Source organism: Asterias rubens, chromosome 1 (genome assembly GCF_902459465.1).
Source record: "Asterias rubens chromosome 1, eAstRub1.3, whole genome shotgun sequence".
Taxonomy (NCBI): domain Eukaryota; kingdom Metazoa; phylum Echinodermata; class Asteroidea; order Forcipulatida; family Asteriidae; genus Asterias; species Asterias rubens.
In genome coordinates this window covers 10,865,480-10,883,484 of record NC_047062.1, presented here as the reverse complement: position 1 = coordinate 10,883,484, position 18,005 = coordinate 10,865,480, and the positions used below count along the sequence as shown (strand labels likewise).

The window sequence follows — 18,005 nt, the reverse complement described above, 5'->3', positions numbered from 1 at the left end:
TCGAATGGGCCCCTGCAGTTGCGCACTTCAATAACAACACCATTTGTATAATCACAAGGAACAACAAATGGAATTTACTGAACCATGATGATTTTTCTCCGCTGAATCAACTCAGCGCTATTCAATCACGCACGGACCGAAAAACAGACAACCAACAAAGGTGCTTTCAAAATATCGTACCGTCACTGCCAAGTACCACGATCTCTGGCAACAGGTCGAAACAGACCTTTGGGAAATAAAAGAAAAGAAAATAATAATGGTATTCCATACTTAAATATTGTTCCACGGTTTGATTGACAATGTGCACACCGGGGTTTGTAACTTTTTGTACGACACAAGACACTGTGTGTTTAAAAGGCCTTCCAAGGCGTTTTCATGCAGTATAATTTCTGAAGGTTCTGAAGGGACACAATGTACATATTATATTTACATCAAACTAGAACAGTTTGAAGATAATGGTGGTAGAAAGCTTCCCTAAAAATCTTGCTGTTGCTGCGGGTTTTGAAAGAAATTACTAAAAAGACAATGTCACGAAAATAATTTGCGTCTCGGGAGACGAACATTATTTCAGCGTACAATGTTTAACGTGACTCTCATAATCTTTGATTTAAAGGATTTGGGTATTTTATCAAAATGTCCATAGATTTACATTAAACTTACAGGGTTTGAAGATAATGAAAGTGGAAAGCTTCCCTTGAAATATTATTTACTGAGGTGCTGTAGTTTTTGAGAAATGAGTAAAACAGTGTAATGAAAATACGTTTGCAAAATGCTTAAAATAATTTTGGTCTCAAGATTTTCATGACATTGTTTTACTCATTACCCCAAAACTACAGCACCTTAGCACGTAATATTTTCAGGGAAGCTTTCTACTATAATTATCATTATCTTCAAACTGTGTAAGTTTAGTGTACATCTGTGGACATTGGTTTTTTGTCCTACAAAAAGTACATACACCCTTTTTAAGGTGATTGTCACAATTAGATTTATAATGAAGCTGAAAATTCTACAGGGCCTATAATTATTTACTTCATTCACAGTGAGTATGGACTCATCTCCTGGTCAAAAACTTGATCTATGGTATCAAACGTTTCGGTTTAAAGGCACTGGACACTATTGGTGATTACTCAAAATAATTATTAGCATAAAACCCTCCTTGACGAGTAATGGAAAGCTGTTGATAAAGCATTGTGAGAAACGGCCCCCTCTGAAGTAACGTAGTTGTTGAGAAAGAAGTAATTTCTCACTAAAATATTTGAATTTGATTTCGAGACCTCAGAATGCGATTGGAGATCTCGAAATCAAGCATCTGAAAGCAAACACAACTTCGTGTGACAAGTTTTTTTTTCCTTCATTAATATTATCTCGCAATTTCGACGACAAATTAAAGGCAGTGGACACTATTGGTAATTGTCAAAGACTAGCCTTCACAGTTGGTGTATCACAACATATGCATAAAATAACAAACCTGTGAAAATTTGAGCTCAATCGGTCATCAAAGTTGCGAGATAATAATGAAAGAAGAAAACACCCTTGTCACACGAAGTTGTGTGCGTTTAGATGGTTGATTTCGAGACCTCAAGTTCTAAACTTGAGGTCTCGAAATCAAATTCGTGGAAAATTACTTCTTTCTCCAAAACTATGGCACTTCAGAGGGAGCTGTTTCTCACAATGTTTTATACCACCAACCTCTCCCCATTACTTGTCACCAAGAAAGGTTTTATGCGAATAATTATTTTGAGTAATTACAAATATAGTGTCCACTGCCTTTAAGCTCAAACTTTCACAGGTTTGTTATTTTATGCATATGATGAGATACACCAAGTGAGAAGACTTGTCTTTGACAATATTACCAATAGTGTCCAGTGTCTTTAATTAGGTCCGTAAATCGATTCCAATGGATTCGAAGTCTCTCTGTCCTGGAGTGAAACCCCTCTAAAAGAGTGAAATAACCGCCCACTCTTTTTGAAGAGGAGGACAGCTCAAAATGTAAAGAGTGGTGTTTTTCACTCTTTTACATTTAGTACCCGAACAAAGATGGCAACATAAATGTAGGAGACCGCCAAACATAGCTCAGTTGCATGATAATGGAGCACCGGCATATTAAACCGGAGGTAGCTGGTTCAAATCCCATTATAAGTAAATAATAATTGTTCTTTGTTGAAAACCCAAACGAATATCTACATTATACAAGACGAAACCCCGGCTATGCCTGTATACCCAAAAGGTTTACTGCGTTGTCAAAATAATATTACGTTTCTGTTTAGTCGTTTGTTTGACTTAGTTATTTATTTATTTGACTTACAATAATGGGTGGTTCATTTTGACAGCAACAATTGGAGCCTTTTGGTTCCATCACGAGATATCAAGGGTTGTTTTTTTTAGATAAGAAAACAAACTTTTCTATGAACACATATTTTGCCTGACCTAAATGTTCATGGGCGTGAAATAAGCACGTACAGTTTCAGACCTAGTTTTCGGTGCATTGTTAAAGTAAACCTTGATACGAAATATTTTGCTATTATAGCTAGCACACAACAACATCGATCGGGATTTCATGGATGGACACCGCACACAAAACGCTTTTCAGAAAATCATTTTGGGCAATAATTATTATAGCAGAGTTATGATTATATCAGGGTAAATCTTTGGTGTAAAACGTCATAGTTTTGTCCAAAGGTAACATTTTGAAGTCTGCATATTTTTTTAACTCGATAAATTTTAGACTATAGCAGAATTCACGCGTTTCAACAATCGAGGCGTGCCTATGACAAAAGTTTGTTTGGCTTTTCTACAGTTTTTTCGATGACACACGTATGGGCCTATTCAAGTTCTGCGGTTGAATAACTTGAAAATGTTCCCTTATTAAATAACCTTGACCATCCCATAGCGATCATATACAAGCCGCTGAGTTGCACACTTAGTATGCTGTGTCAAAATCATTGTCTTTTTTTCTACACCTTAAATAATTGGTCATAAGAAGAAAATAACAGTTTGCTGTGGGTTGGGGGGGGGGGTACAATGCACTTGCCCTCCCTTCCCACACTTGCACACTCTTTCAATATAAAAGAGTGAAATACACCACTATTTACTGTTCGAGCTGTCCGTTATATGGTTTTTCAAAAAGAGTGGTGGTTATTTCAGGGGTTTCACTCCAGGACAGAGTGAAAAATCACTCAGAAAGATGCAAACTTCAATCTAAAAGAGTGGAAGACCACTCGAAAAACAGTTGTCCTTCATACGGACGGCTCTTCATAGAGTGCTTTTTCACTCTTTTATATTAAAAGAGCAAGTAACATCCCAATAATTATTTATTATGCAGACTCCTCCCCTCTCACGGACATTCTACTCTTTCAGGCAGTATATGTCGCCCTTTACTTGCTTTAGGAGAAGTGACACTTCGAGTCCATCCAGGGGAACCGACCCAAGCCGTCTTCGCCCCTCCCCCATGCGAATGGATGTAGCCTAGTCCTAGTTTGTGCTGTGGGTTCATCAGGGAAGGCTATTGATTGCTGTGATAAGCTGCAGTGTGACATTGGCGGGACTTTTATAATAATTAATGCATACTGAAATTAATTGCCTGTAACAACGAACTGAACCAATGACCAATAACAATAATAAACACGAAGAAATAAAGGGGAAAAACATAACCTGCATCATAACATGCGGAAAAACTATAATATACGGCCCTATAGTTATTGTTGTTTGGTTTACACCTGTTTTTGTCCTGTATTTTAATGTATGTCGTCTGTCTGTCTGTCTGCAGTCTGTCTTTTGTTGTCTGTCCGTCCATAGGCTGTGAAACAAAAGCTGTTTTCTCCCCGGCTAGATGTTGCATTTTGTTTAAAGTTTATTTTAAATTCTTAAAATCCCTTTTATAGTTTTGTCTATTATTGACTTACAGTATTTGCAACTGCAACATTGAAGAAACGAATCTATCTATAAGCTAAGGCTTCTACCCTACTTATTATATATATCTATCTATCTATATCTCTCTGTAGAAAAAAAAATGAAACTATATATTATTTTGTTTAAAATATGCTTATCAAAAATGTCTTGAAAGTATGTGACTTTATTGAGTATCATCATGAGTCTCATCATGCAACAACCACAAAAAAATAGTACAGAAACAGACTTAGCGATACTATGGTGAGATGAGAGAGCCGTGTGGCGAGTGTGCATTTTTTTTTACGATCTTCAGAAAGTGAAAGCGCCCTCTTTCTGCTGATGTATGATAACAGCAGGGGAAAAATGGCCGTCGATGTATCGAGTACCGGCGGAAAAAACTGCGATGGATAATCTGCTTAAAATGCTGTACTGAGGGCCGCTTTGGACGATAAAACAGTCGGTAATGTTTCAATTTCTTGCACTCTATCACGATTTGGTTTTATCGAAAGGCTAACAAGGATGGCTCACACATTTCTAATGCTACATCTGGTAGCAGTTTTCGTCGGTGTGCAAGTGGTTGGTACGTACACATCGTACGGAGGTGGAGGAGCGGACAACGGGCACTCAGCGAAGAAAGCCCCGATGGACTACAGCAGGTACGCGGACGACGTACGCAACATCGCCAACCATCATGAGTCGGACTTTAATTCGCACAGATCAAACACATGCGACGATAGATTCGAGCTTAAAAACTCAACAATCATTCGCACCAAAGATTCTATGTATTCTGGGGCCCAGTTTGTTGACGACATGAAAGTGGCTGGTGCAACAGAATGTCGCAGGCAGTGCTGTAAAAAGGAGGAAAGTTGCGACACCGCCATCTTTGTTGACGACGATACAAAAGATAAAAACTGTTTCTTGTTTAAGTGCCGCATTGATGATTCGATAAAGTGTAAATTTGCCAATCACGTGGGATATGTAAGTGCCATGGTTGGAGGGTTTGAAGTAGTTCCAAGGAGTCGAATAGAAACTGAATCTGATCGTGGAGATGATGATAATGATAAACAGCGCAATGAAGAAGAAGGTGATGTGAAGACAGGATTTGATGTCAAGCAAGAAACCGCAGCTACACCAGAGGATGATGATGTTTCTAACCAAGATGAAGGTAGGAAACCTCTGACGATCTTATCTATCAATAAATAGTTGCGATAATGTAGATCACGGTTACGATTGTACTTCTAAAAACTGAGGCTCCCCTTATTATTGTAGTTTCTAGAAGTATTGTTATTGCAACTAATATATCCTATGCCTATGCCTATGCCTATGCCTATGGAAAAACCAGACTGCTTAGTTTGTTGATTTTCCTGGTTTTGTTATTATTAGGCCAAGCAAAATAAGAAACATGTTTCTTGTACGGAAAAAAAAGGAGGCAGGGACTAAAACAAAAAAAAAGGAGGAGGCAGGGCGCTACTTTTAAATAGTTAATAATAATAAAAACATAAGGCCTAAATAGTATTTTTTTTAAAGGAGGCGGCGGCCAAAAAGGAGGCGGGCAGGGATGAAAAACAAGCCCATCAGCAGCCGTTTTCATGAAACGCTTGGATTAATCCTATCTCGAGTTAGGACGAGTAACCCGTCTTAACTTGGGATGGATTCAACGCGTCCGCGTATTTTTTTTAAAGGAGGCGGCGGCCAAAAAGGAGGCAGGCAGGGATGAAAAACAAGCCCATCAGCAGGATGTTTTCATGAAACGCTTGGATTAATCCTATCTCGAGTTAGGACGAGTAACCCGTCTTAACTTAGGATTGATTCAACGCGTCCGTGACAAAAGCACAACAGTTTTTCTACATCATTCTATTATTATACTGTTTGTATATAATACACTGAAGAGGAGCCATCAGAGTGGATGTTTAAAAACACCATCTTTTTCAATCAAGTGTTTGTTTTACCAATCCAAATACCCAAAATTTTGATTTTGACTTACCGGTACTACTCCTGTAGACCAAAGTAATGCCTCACATCATGGAAGTAGCTGGATAAAAGAAGAATGTTTTGCTACAACATTTGATTGAGCGTATTTATGATATATTTGTTTTAAAGACGGGATAAGTTATGACAAACCGTTTGTGCAACCTCATCCCCAGTGTGCTGCATCTTGAGTACGGTCCCTGGGAACTCATTGGAAGTATGTACACAGTAATGTGATGAGATGTCTAATATACTGTGATTAAGGAATGCTGGTTTGAAAAAAAAAGGTTTTCAATACAAAATTGTTTGTTTGAATTTGTCTGAGCAATACATAATTTGCACCTGTGCAGTCATTGACGTCAACAAACTTACTTTCATCAAAAAGTAAAATTACACATGGTACATTATCTGGTGTAAAATTTGCGGGAAAGAAGTAATTTGCTTAATGTTGGTCGGTTCAAAATATGAAGCCTTGAAAAGCTTTCTAGAAAAAAACATAGTGCCTGAAGATCTGAAGCCTTAAAAAGCTTTCTAGAAAAAAACATAGTGCCTGAAGATCTGCTAGTTTTTATAATTAAGTTGTAACATACATGTACACCGTACAAAAGTAGGCCTGCAATTATGATAATGGTATCGAGCAAAGTCCATGGACATTGTTTCCAGCTCTGCATAATTTATGATCATGCTTTCAAGACTCATAATTTAGCTCAATATGGTTAATATACATGGACTGAAGCTGATATTATTACAATTCTGCCTCGGGGATAAAACAATAAGAATATTATGATGATTGATCAAACGCTGCACTCTGTAATCTTGTTTTATCAAATATTCATAGGGACTTAACCTCGGGTGGGATATAGAAATGACCTGTCTGTCACTGTGTTATATTTTATGAAGCAGAATTATTTACTAGTAGACCATCTGCGTTGTAGCTTTCCTGGTGAAAAGTTTTAAATCAATGGTTCTGTATCGTGAAAACAAGAAACAAACAAACAAACAAACAAACCTCATTGAGTATTTTTAAAACAATGCTACTAAAAGGTGAATTTATGCTCAAAATCAAAATTGTTTAATATGTCCAAGTACTCTATGGTCAAGTGAAGTGGGTGGAAGCGCTATAGTGCTTCCCCCCGTCATAAAAAAGAAAACCTCACAGGCGTACAACTATTCATTTTTAAAAGCACCTTTTTTTCCTGGGAATCCCTGCAGACATAGAAATGTGTATAGCACTGAATAGGTCTAAACAGTTTTAGTGATATGAATTTCAAGCACAAACACTTGTAATATCCCAACTATGATTAGATTGACCACAGTTCTCATGTTACGTTCATCAGAACTGTTTCTGTTGCACTTGCTTTTTATAGTAAGAGTGTGCTTTTGACACCCCAAAACTACATGTAATGCTAAAGAAAGTATAGAAGTCCCAATGCATTTGATTTTGTATTAAAAGTAATAATAATATTATTTGTTTTTCTTGTCTAAACCTTTACAGAAGCAGTTGTGGATGATGATGGTTGTGGAGATGGCAAGATCCAGTGTGCCAATGGTGACTGTATCATATCTCGCTACGTCTGTAACGATGTTGAGGATTGCACGGATGGATCCGATGAAATGGGATGCAAATATGGTGGGAACATCACATTGTACTATTATTTTGATTATCTTAAAGGCAGTGGACACTGTTGGTAATTACTCAAAATAGTTATTATCATAAAACCTTACTTGGTAACGAGTTACGGGGAGCTGTTGATAGTATAAAACATTGTGAGAAACAGCTCCCTTTGAAGTAATGTAGTTTTCGAGAAAGAAGTAATTTTTCAAGAATTTGATTTCAAGACCTCAGATTTAGAATTTTGGGTCTCGAAATCAAGCATCTGAAAGCACACAACTTTGTGTGATAAGGATGTTTTTTCCTTTCCTTTTTATTTTGCAACTTCAACGACCGATTTACACGTAGCTCAAATTTTCCACAGGTTTGTTATTTTATGCTTATATTGGGATACACCAAGTGAAAAGACTGGTCTTTGACAACTACCAATAGTGACCAGTGTCTTAAAAGGATTTGAGTACTTTTTGTAATACAAAACACAATGTCCACAGATTTTCATTAAACTTACACTGTTTGATTGAAAGATAATGAAAGTACATCAGGTAGAAGGCTTCCCTCCAAAATTACTTGCTGAGGTGCTGTAGTTTTTTGAGAATTTAGTCAAAACAATGTCATGAAGATACGTTTTACATGCTACAATAATGTTCGTGACTGTTTCCTAATTTCTCAAATACTGCAGCACCTCAGTTATAGTAATATTTAAAGGGAAGCTTTCTGCCATCATTATCTTCAAACCTAGTATAGTTCTTACAAGTTTAATGTATAAATCTGTGGACTTTGTGTTTTGCGTCCTAGAAAAAGTACCCAGACTCTTTAAACAAAAATGCCTCCATACAATGATAGAATTCAGAACAGGATTTTTAAACACTGTGTTTCAGACTACTATGTACCATTATGTACATGTAGAAAGCATGATTCTTTCCACTATCTGATTTCTGATTTTCTGTTTTCTATTCTTTTCCCTCTGGAACATGTAGAAAGGTCAGCAAAAGTGCTTTTTCCAAGTAGCTAATTTATCCAGTCTTTTAAAATTGCAGGTTTGCCCTTGTACTCAAACAAACTTACGCATTTTTGATCCCGAGGGACAATATCATGCATAGTAAATCCATCAAATTCACTTTGGCTAACAGCTAGACTACATTTGTATCTGCCCCACTTAATCTCAATCGATGTACACTCTTCTTTGTCATGCCAGTCTCATGATTGGTTTAGCTGATGGTGTTATGAGTCCATTGGTATCAAGTGTTTAAAATTCTGCTTTCGTTGAATTGATGAATTTGATAAAATTGTAATGGTTGAATAAGTTGAGTTATATGCCTACTCTTTAAAATGTTGTCACCTTACAAGTTTCGACTAATCCTTTGGCTTGTTTCCTCATCATGGTATGATACTTGTTGAATGAAAAGGTAATGATACATTGTAGTTTTCACTTCTATTGGTATGTGATGTTTCCTCAACTAATCCGAAAGTCGCATGTTGGAGGTGAAGTAATTATTATCTTTCTATTTGAAACAACATTTTGCCCGCATTTGTAAAATGCCTAATCTTTTCTGTACTACATGTGTACATTACATGTACAGTACTGTAGGCTTATACATGTACCATGAAAAATCGAAGCGTCATAAAGTAAGGATAAATTTGTCCTTGTCTGAAACAAAGTTCTCTTGGGGAAAACAAGGACGTCCACAAATTGTGAAAATTGGGATTATGGTACAAAATACAATTGACAAATTGACATCAACCACGGTAACTTTCAAGAAATTTATGGTGGGATGGTATTCTTGACAGTGGGGATTTATGGTCATTCTTCTTTTTTGTCAAAGTTTGATCTGACATTTAAAAGAGAAAGTTGCAGTTGGTCACATGGAGTCATGGTTATTTTTCAACTAAAAATAGAGAGTTGTTTTTCGTCTGTTTGGTTTATTTTGTTTTTTCGGGGTGTTTTTGTAATTTAATTTTAATTTTAACAGGCATAAATTGAGTAGTGTTGTTTACCATATGATACGAGTTTACTTCACTTTCTCCTTCCTCTCTTCAGACACCAATACTCCCTCTTCCTCATCTCACTCTTCCCATGCCACTAACCATCCTAAAATAGGTCCCAACCCGGCCACCAATCAAGGCCAGCAGGAGGAGACTAAAGCCCCCAAGAAGATGCGCCTAGATGACATCAGGAGTGAGCTAGCTAGTGAGCTCCATGAACAGAGCAGTCCCGATGACGGACAGAGAGATGCTCATGATGACGATAAGATTCAGGATGCTGACAGGAAACAGGAGTCCGATAAGAACAAGAGCGATAGAGCGGATGAGGACCTTCAGAGTCTTCAAGACGGAGATGAAGTTGATGAACGGAATGGAGAGAATTATGACGATGGTGATACTGGCACTGCGAAGGATACTGACGAAGCTAAAGCTAGTAAGGCTAAAGTTCCGGATTCAGACTATGTGGAACCCAACTCAAGAGAACACCAGGAAGGGGATCAACCAGACACCTCAGATGAACTTGCTGACTGGAAGCCAAATTTACACCACCCTTCAGACGATGACGAGGATTTAAAAGAACAAGCCCAGGGCAATGATGACTTCAGGTCATTGAAGACACACAGTAAGCAAGATGAAAGACTTGATGATAAAGAGCATCCCAAGATGTCTGATCGTAGCGATGATCAGATTGAGCCGGACCGAGAACAGAGAGGCAGACAGCAGAGTAACAAAGAGAGCAAGGGATACACATATCCTGATGATGATGCAAAGTACCACAGCCAATCTGCCAGAGTTGACTCCAAACATCGACCAGTTCTTCCAAATGACGAAAGAGATGATCCAAATTATACTCGGCAACAGATACGCCATACAAATCCCATTGGGCCCGACATCACTAAAGAAAAAGGAACTCCTGACCGTCTTAACTACTACCCCGATAGCGACAGCCGAGAAAATCTCTATCCCTATGATAATTATGACACAAACTTCAACGGCAAGCCGTATCCGGACACACCCGACTATAACTATCGCGACACCATGTTTGAAGATGTACGTGCAGGCGATCCTGGACGTGACAGGTACGATAACAGAAACCCGCTATACCAAGACCTTCAGGATGATAGGTTTGACCCTGACCAAGAGAACTATATCAACTATCATAGGCGCGATCGACTCAACAACAACTACAACTACCCAGTGGAGGATCCGCCTCCCGAGGATAGGAGGCTACGTGACAGACCTCCCCTGTATGATCACCTGCCGGTAGAAGATGACTGGAACCGAAGAGAAGATGAGGGTGATAGTGGCATGGGAGATGGAGACAGGGGACAGGGTAGGCAACGAGGTAATAGTAGACCCTATCAGGGCAGGATCAAGCCTGATGACGCTACCTCTAGTCAGCAGAACAGGGCTGGTGGTAACATGCTTCTTTTTTCTCTCCTGTTCTCATTGTGTTGTGATGGCTATGCTTTGTGACAGTAAAATGCATGCAATGACTTTGTTTGCATTATGTGAATTTCTTTTGTCTAAAACCCTTTTTTTTTTGCAGCTGTACATCAATGGATCGCATGATACAATGTTGTTATTTTCATTTCTTTCATGACTGTGTACTATTGTATATATTGTATTATTGTATTCTACGTTGTATTTGCCGAGTAATTTGATGTTTCATGACATGAGCTGTTGAACAAATGTTTTAATTTATGATTCTGTTGGACAATTTTATATTTGCAGTGTAGAGTACTTAGTTATTTTAATGTCTGTCTGTCATACACTGTATGGTACATTTGGTACTGTATGCTACTTTGGAACAGTGAGTATTGTGACATACATATAATAACGTAGGCAAGTATAATTCAGTGTTCCGTTGACATTGACATATTCGCTTGCTATACGCCAGACCTGATGCTACATGTATACAATGTAGGCTACAAAGGCAAGCGAGGGGATTGCCCCTCATGCCCCTGGTCACTGCCTTGGCGCCTTCTGAAAATGTTCTGGTGCAATCTTATATGTCCCTGACTGACTGCCATGTACGTGTACATGTACTGTATTAAGAAAACCTTCTTGCCCTTTAAAGAATCGGGCTGAGGTCTGGAATTCAAGCATCTGAAAGCACACAGCTTGTGCGACAAGGGTGTTTTTTTCTTCCATTATTCTCTCACAACTTTGACGACCAGTTGAGTTCAAATGTTCACAGGTTTGTCAGTTTATACATTTTGAGATACACACAGTGAGAAGACTGGTCTTTGATAATTACTAAAGGTGTGCAGTGTCTTTAATTGCATCTGTCTTGATACTTGTAGTTTTGCCAATAAATCAGCATTTCATTTGTACATTGACAACAACCAATGTTTGGCCCACCTTAAAGGCAGTGGACACTATTGGTAATTACTCGAAATAATTATTAGCATAAAACCTTTCTTGGTGACAAGTAATTGGGAGAGGTTGGTGGTATAAAATATTGTGAGAAACAGCTCCCTCTGAGATGCCATAGTTTTGGAGAAAGAAGTAATTTTTCACAAATTTAATTTTGAGACCTCAGATTTAGAACTTGAGGTCTCGAAATCAACCATCTAAACACACACAACTTCGTGTGACAAGGGTGTTTTTTTCTTTCATTATCATCTCGCAAGTTTGATGACCGGTTGAGCTCAAATTTTCACAGGTTTGTTATTTTATGCATATGTTGAGATACACCAACTGTGAAGGCTAGTCTTTGACAATTACCAATAGTGTCCACTGCCTTTAATTAAATTCCCTGCTAGTTAAAGATTGAAAGACTCCCAGTTAATGAAAGGAAACCAGTTGCAAATCAATTAAATGTGGTTTAAAATCAACTGGTAACCTTTTCGTTTTCAAGCAACATTTGGCTTTGAGCAACATTTGGCTTTGAGCAACATTTGGCCTTGATCAGCAATTTTGTATGCTTTATAAGCAGTTCTATGAAATCCAGATGTGTTTAAATAGTTTACCCTGGACCACGTTTCCACTTGATCACAATTGCGAGATCGGGATCCCGTAACAAGATTAGTTGCAGGCGTGAAATCGCAGTCGCGTTTCTACTTGAGTATGATTGCGCATTGATCCCCCTTTTTGTGAACAGAAGTGGGTTGAACAGAACACTGTCTGCTAGCAAATTGCGGGGTCTGATCGCCCTTTGTGTTCCCACTAGACTTTTGATTGCACATTCATCCACTAGGGCGATCAGATCCCGCTTTAATCCTACTCCCAAGGAGGATCAAAATTGCACGGTCAGATCCTAATCGCCACTGGAGCTTATTTCTCTTTGATCGCCCTTTCGGGGTCTAGATCGCCCTTTTCTCGAATTGGGAGATCAATGCAGGGTCCAGTGGGAATGGGATCCTGGTTGCTGTGTTGTTAGAAACTATGCCTCATTACTGCAAGCCTGGGAGAGATTGAAAATACTTGACATGTTCCCTTTTATACCATTCAATTGATGTAATAATGAATGTAGATTGTAAATTTAGTTGTATTTATTGTGACATGTGTAGTTTGTATTGGCACCACCACCTCCCAATTCCTATCCACTGTAATATTGTCTTGTTTTGCAGCTTATTTATAATTTAAGTTCAGTGTTTTTATGTTAGCCAGCAATAGTTGTTTTCTGTGATGAATTTATTTGCTACTGTTACAATACATGTTGTATTCAGTATCAGTGAACGATTTCCCTTGTATTGAATAACCCCTTTTTTGCTATGAAAGTCGCCATCTTGTACATGTAGGTCAAACCTGATGCGCGTCCAAACGTGTACATCGATGAATGACGCAGCATGAATCATTCCCGGTTTTAGATTTCTACAGCACATGCACGCACACACCCACGCACACGCGCACAGACGCCATTTTGTAGGGCAGATATTTGAGCAGTGACGTCATATTCAATACGGTCTATAGCAGAGCAAAATTCTTTGAAAAATGTATAAAAAATCATCATAATTTGCTACCCAATATTACCATTGAGTGTGCACAAAAATTGTTCAGTCGGAATATATTGCTATGTGCAAATGTGCTGGATGAAATCGTTCCCTGTGTACAGTGATTTTCACCAACATTTTTTTGCATTTGCTATTCTATGTTACTTATTGTTCCCTGATATTTGTCATTCATTCAGGTTCTTGGAAACACTGGAATAACTACAACCATCCGGACAGTACATACCCCGACGATGATGACCGAGATCGATCTGATGAAGGGGTGAATAGAGAGAGTGAGGTTGACGAAGCTGTCAATCAAGATGATGTTGACGATAGTAATAAAGGCAACGATGCAAGACAAGACAAGAGACCTGAGGACAGTGTCTTACCCACTGAGATGGATAACCAGCTTAGCGGTAATTATTTATTCAGGGCCCAATTTCATAGAGCTGCTTAAGCACAAAAAGTAGCTAAGCATAATATCAACTTTACACTTATGACCAGCATAAGGTTACAAGCCAAACTACCGTTCAACAAGTGCAAATTGTGACCGATATCCTGCTCATATCTGCTTAGCAGAAAATTGTTAAGCAATATTTTCTGCTTATAAAAGCAGCTCTATGAAATTAGCCCTTGTGTGGAACCAAGCACACTGGGTGTTATCATGTGGTTGGGTTGGTTAAGTGGTATCTTTCCACGCCTTCCTCCTCGAGGACCCCCAGTTCGAATCTCGCCAGAGGCACTATAGTGGATTGTATTTTGAGTCCCTACCTGATCGCATGGGTTTGCCTTGCTCTTTTGATTTTCTCCCGCATCTAAACGGGAAACTTCCTAGGGTTCTTGGCTAGTACAGTGGTTATGTTCGCTTTTCTGTGAGTCCTTGGCTTTACGACCAGAACAGATGAAATGAAATGAAATCACATTTAATGGAACATTGCTGGCAGTGTATCACTTCATGTAATCCACCATATACAACTGACAAACCTGTAGAAGTTTGAGATCGATCGCCCATCAGAAAATAGTGAAAAAAACGATTACACATTTTGCATTGTATCGATGCCAAAACAAAAATGAATAATTTAGACAAAATTTTAAAATTCTGACTTAAAAGCCTTGTTGTAGTTTGTCATGGCCGAGTGGTTAAGAGCATCAAATTCAAGTTCTGGTGCTAAGTCACTAGAGTGTGGGTTCGAATCCCGGTCGTGACACTTGTGTCCATGAACAAGATACTTTACTGTAATTGCTTCTCTTTACTCAGTGGTATAAATGGTATCTGCAAGGGTAAAGGTTGATTTTGTGACTGAATAAGCCTTTGGAGCACTGTAAAACGGTAGTCCAGGTTGTATACTCGCCGTGGAACTGAAAACGAATAAAGGGATGCTATTGGCCCATAGACCAGGGGACTAATGTAAAGTGCATTGAGATGGTTTGGTATTATTATTCACTGCTGCTAACCAGGCATACATTATTGTATTAAAGCAGTTCTATTCATCAAACCCCTTAAGCACCCCTCCAATGCTTCCACTATCGAGTCTCCAGAGCTTAGTTCAGTGTCCTTTAGCCCTATACAAAAGCAATACAGAAAGACTCAGACAAATCATACATCACCAAGTTTGTACAAAACACCTTTCTCTCATGTCTCTTGGGTTCGTCTGGCTAGCAGTGAAACTTGGCCTCTGGGTAGTTTCATGCTTGTTCTCCATAGCAATGAGATTGTCATGTGACACTTCTTACAAACTGTCTTACAGTCATTATCTCACCAGGGTTCGATTTCACAAAGCAATAAACTCCATCAAAATAGGAATTGTCAGTATTTCCATAATGATTTGTATTGTGACTTCACCACACTTTACTTATAATAAATAATGATTTGTATTGTGACATCACACTTAACTAAGCTGGGTACATGTACATTGTACTACTACGATTGATTTGCAGTTATGATCAATCTTGGCTATTTGTGAAACTGGCCCAGCTGGGTTACCAATGCAACATTAACACCTGCCATTAATTTGTCTTGCTGTGTTTCTTCCAGGATCTTATTTGAATATACACTGTATCAACAACTCTTCATTGGAAGCTTTTCAGATTTATTTGCTTGAGAAGATTCACCAGCTTTCTGCAATACCATTTCTTTTCTTTTTTTCCTCTTTTTTTTTTACATACATTTATGGGCACTACAAAGATCGAATTAGTCACGGTACATTGTAAGAATGCTACTGGGAATTCAGTTTTTAACGTGAATACATTATCACCATTCATGTATGTGATGTGTTTGACAAAAGGCTTAAGGAGGTGTGATTGGCAAGCTTGAGTCAGATGTTTTGAGTTTGTTGACCTGGTAAAGCTGCCAACTCTCCCTGATTCTGCAGAAAGTTCCCTGAAAGTAAACCAATCTTTCCATGCTCTGATGAACAAATTGGAAAATAGTCAATTTGGTTTTACCCATACCCAATTTTCCACACACCGATGTGAGTTAGCACTGTGTGTTCTCAGTACTTTCCCTAGTTCATGTAGTTCTGTGAAAATCAAATCAAAGGCATGTTTCTCCCGTGGGATTCAAATCCATGACCTACACGTATGCAATTCTAGACTACCGAGATTGCTTGCCGCTAGAGGCAGTTTGAATCCTATATTTTTGATTTAAAATTTGAAAATCTTCCTGATTATGAGAACTTGTCCCTATATGTTGAATGTAATTCTAAACACCACCTTTATTGTTGTTTAATATTGCAAGATGCAAATGCTGGCAGCTCTGACCTGGCAGTTGATACATGATATCGTTGTAAGGTGACCAAAATTACAGCCACGTCGAAGGTGACAGCTCTGATTACTTCATACAAGTGATCAAAACAAGTCAGAATTTTCACTCAACACCGGCAATAATTACCCTTAATTAATTTGATTCCAACAGACATCGATGACTCTCAAGATGTCCTACCACAATCTTCCCCCGAGCCAGCAGTTGAGCCTGTTCAAGAAGTCTCTTCTAATCTTGTGGACCCAGAGGGGGAAGAAGGTCATCCGTCGAGTGTCGCCGTGCCCACGGTGGTAAACGTGCCCAAGGTGGTAAGCGGCAAGACTGAAGAAGGCACATCCAAGGTTGATGATCTCGGAGACCAAACCCTTGGGAAGGTGACCCCTCATGGCATTCAGCCGGCCACAAGCGCCATCCTACCCCTCGCTGTCGGCTTGATCATCACCTTGTTCTTATTGATGATGCTGAGCTGTCGTTTACGGTATATGAATCGTCGATTGCGGTATGGACGACTGAAGACGCACGCCCATGATGCTGACTATCTCATAAATGGCATGTATCTGTAAAATGGATTGCTTCATTAATAACTTGGAGCAAATTAAAATAAATACCTGGGGTGGATTTAACAAAGAGTTAAGATTAGTCTTTTAGGACTAGTTTTAAGTTTTTAAATATCTGCTAGGACTAGTCCTAACTCTTTGTAAAATCGAACCCTAGTCCCTATTTCCAAGAGTTGCTTAATCATAAAATATTGCTTAACAATTGTCTGCTAACAAAAAATGAGCAGGTTACCCATCACAAATTGTACTTGTGACATGGTAGTTTGGCTGGTAACTTTATTCTGGTAAGCATAATTTGTTGTTGTGCTTTGCTATACTATTGTGCTTTTTGTGCTTAAGCAGCTCTATTTGTCCTATAAAAAATGTCAGGAAAACACACTTGAAATTGAAAAATATTTTGGCTTAGGACATTTGTTGGTTTATAAGCAAGAAGCATGGTTAAACTACACTTTAAGTCAATAAAAATGTTATCACCTTGGTATGAAATATAAGAACAACTTTTGGAAAATGGTATGAAACTATACACCTGGTACACTGAACTTACCAGTGAAGCTGGATATACATGAATGTAAATATTACGTATCAAAAAAAATTATATTGAGTGACTGTAATATACAACTTAGACTTAGCATTGAACTGAAAATGGTTATCAATGTATGAAATAAAGAAAGGTTTGCGGTAACACCATGACTATCTCTAATGAGTGGGGGTGGTTCTGAAAAGAACGGTTGGTTTCAACTCGACGTTTCGATCAGTATGCTCTGATCGTCTTCTGGAGAAACCCAAGAATGTACAATGTATGAAATAATTCGATTTTGGAATAGAGCACTAGCAGAATGACGATAAGCTCGACAATAAAATTGACTTTAATTTCTAACTTGTGAATTGTAAAGTGAAACTTTGCTACAGAGGAGAGTGTTGGTTTGTGGGATTCTGACATGTCTGAGGATAATATCAGTTTGAGATGTGAAACTCAGTAAGTGGAATGTGTAATCTAGGGGGTCATAGAAATTTGAGACGATCTTCAGCAAACTTAAAGGGATTTAATTTTTTTCTGGAGGTTTTTTTGTCCATGAATTTTAAACAAGGAATTCGGAATGACTTTGGCTGGACGGTTTTTACTGAATGCAAATGTTTTGACTATTTGTGTACACATTTGGTTGTCAGTGTTTATTTACCCACCGTACATTTACAAAAATCAATGTATTCCATGACTTAATTGAGGGACCAATTCACTTAAACTAACAAGCCTGCAGCCGATTTCACGAATCGCTAGGATCAATCCTATCTCGAGTTAC

General features: G+C 38.4%; 1 protein-coding gene across 1 annotated transcript; it reads left to right on the top strand.

Moving 5' to 3' along the window:
- Nucleotides 1-4,258: 4,258 nt before the first annotated feature.
- Nucleotides 4,259-17,443, top strand: LOC117291424 (uncharacterized protein DDB_G0283697-like). The gene is made up of 5 exons (XM_033773087.1): nt 4,259-5,053; nt 7,352-7,486; nt 9,507-10,868; nt 13,587-13,805; nt 16,304-17,443. The coding sequence occupies exons 1-5, from the start codon at nt 4,408-4,410 to the stop codon at nt 16,711-16,713; spliced, it is 2,772 nt and encodes a 923-aa protein (XP_033628978.1). The 5' UTR covers nt 4,259-4,407; the 3' UTR covers nt 16,714-17,443.
- Nucleotides 17,444-18,005: the final 562 nt, after the last annotated feature.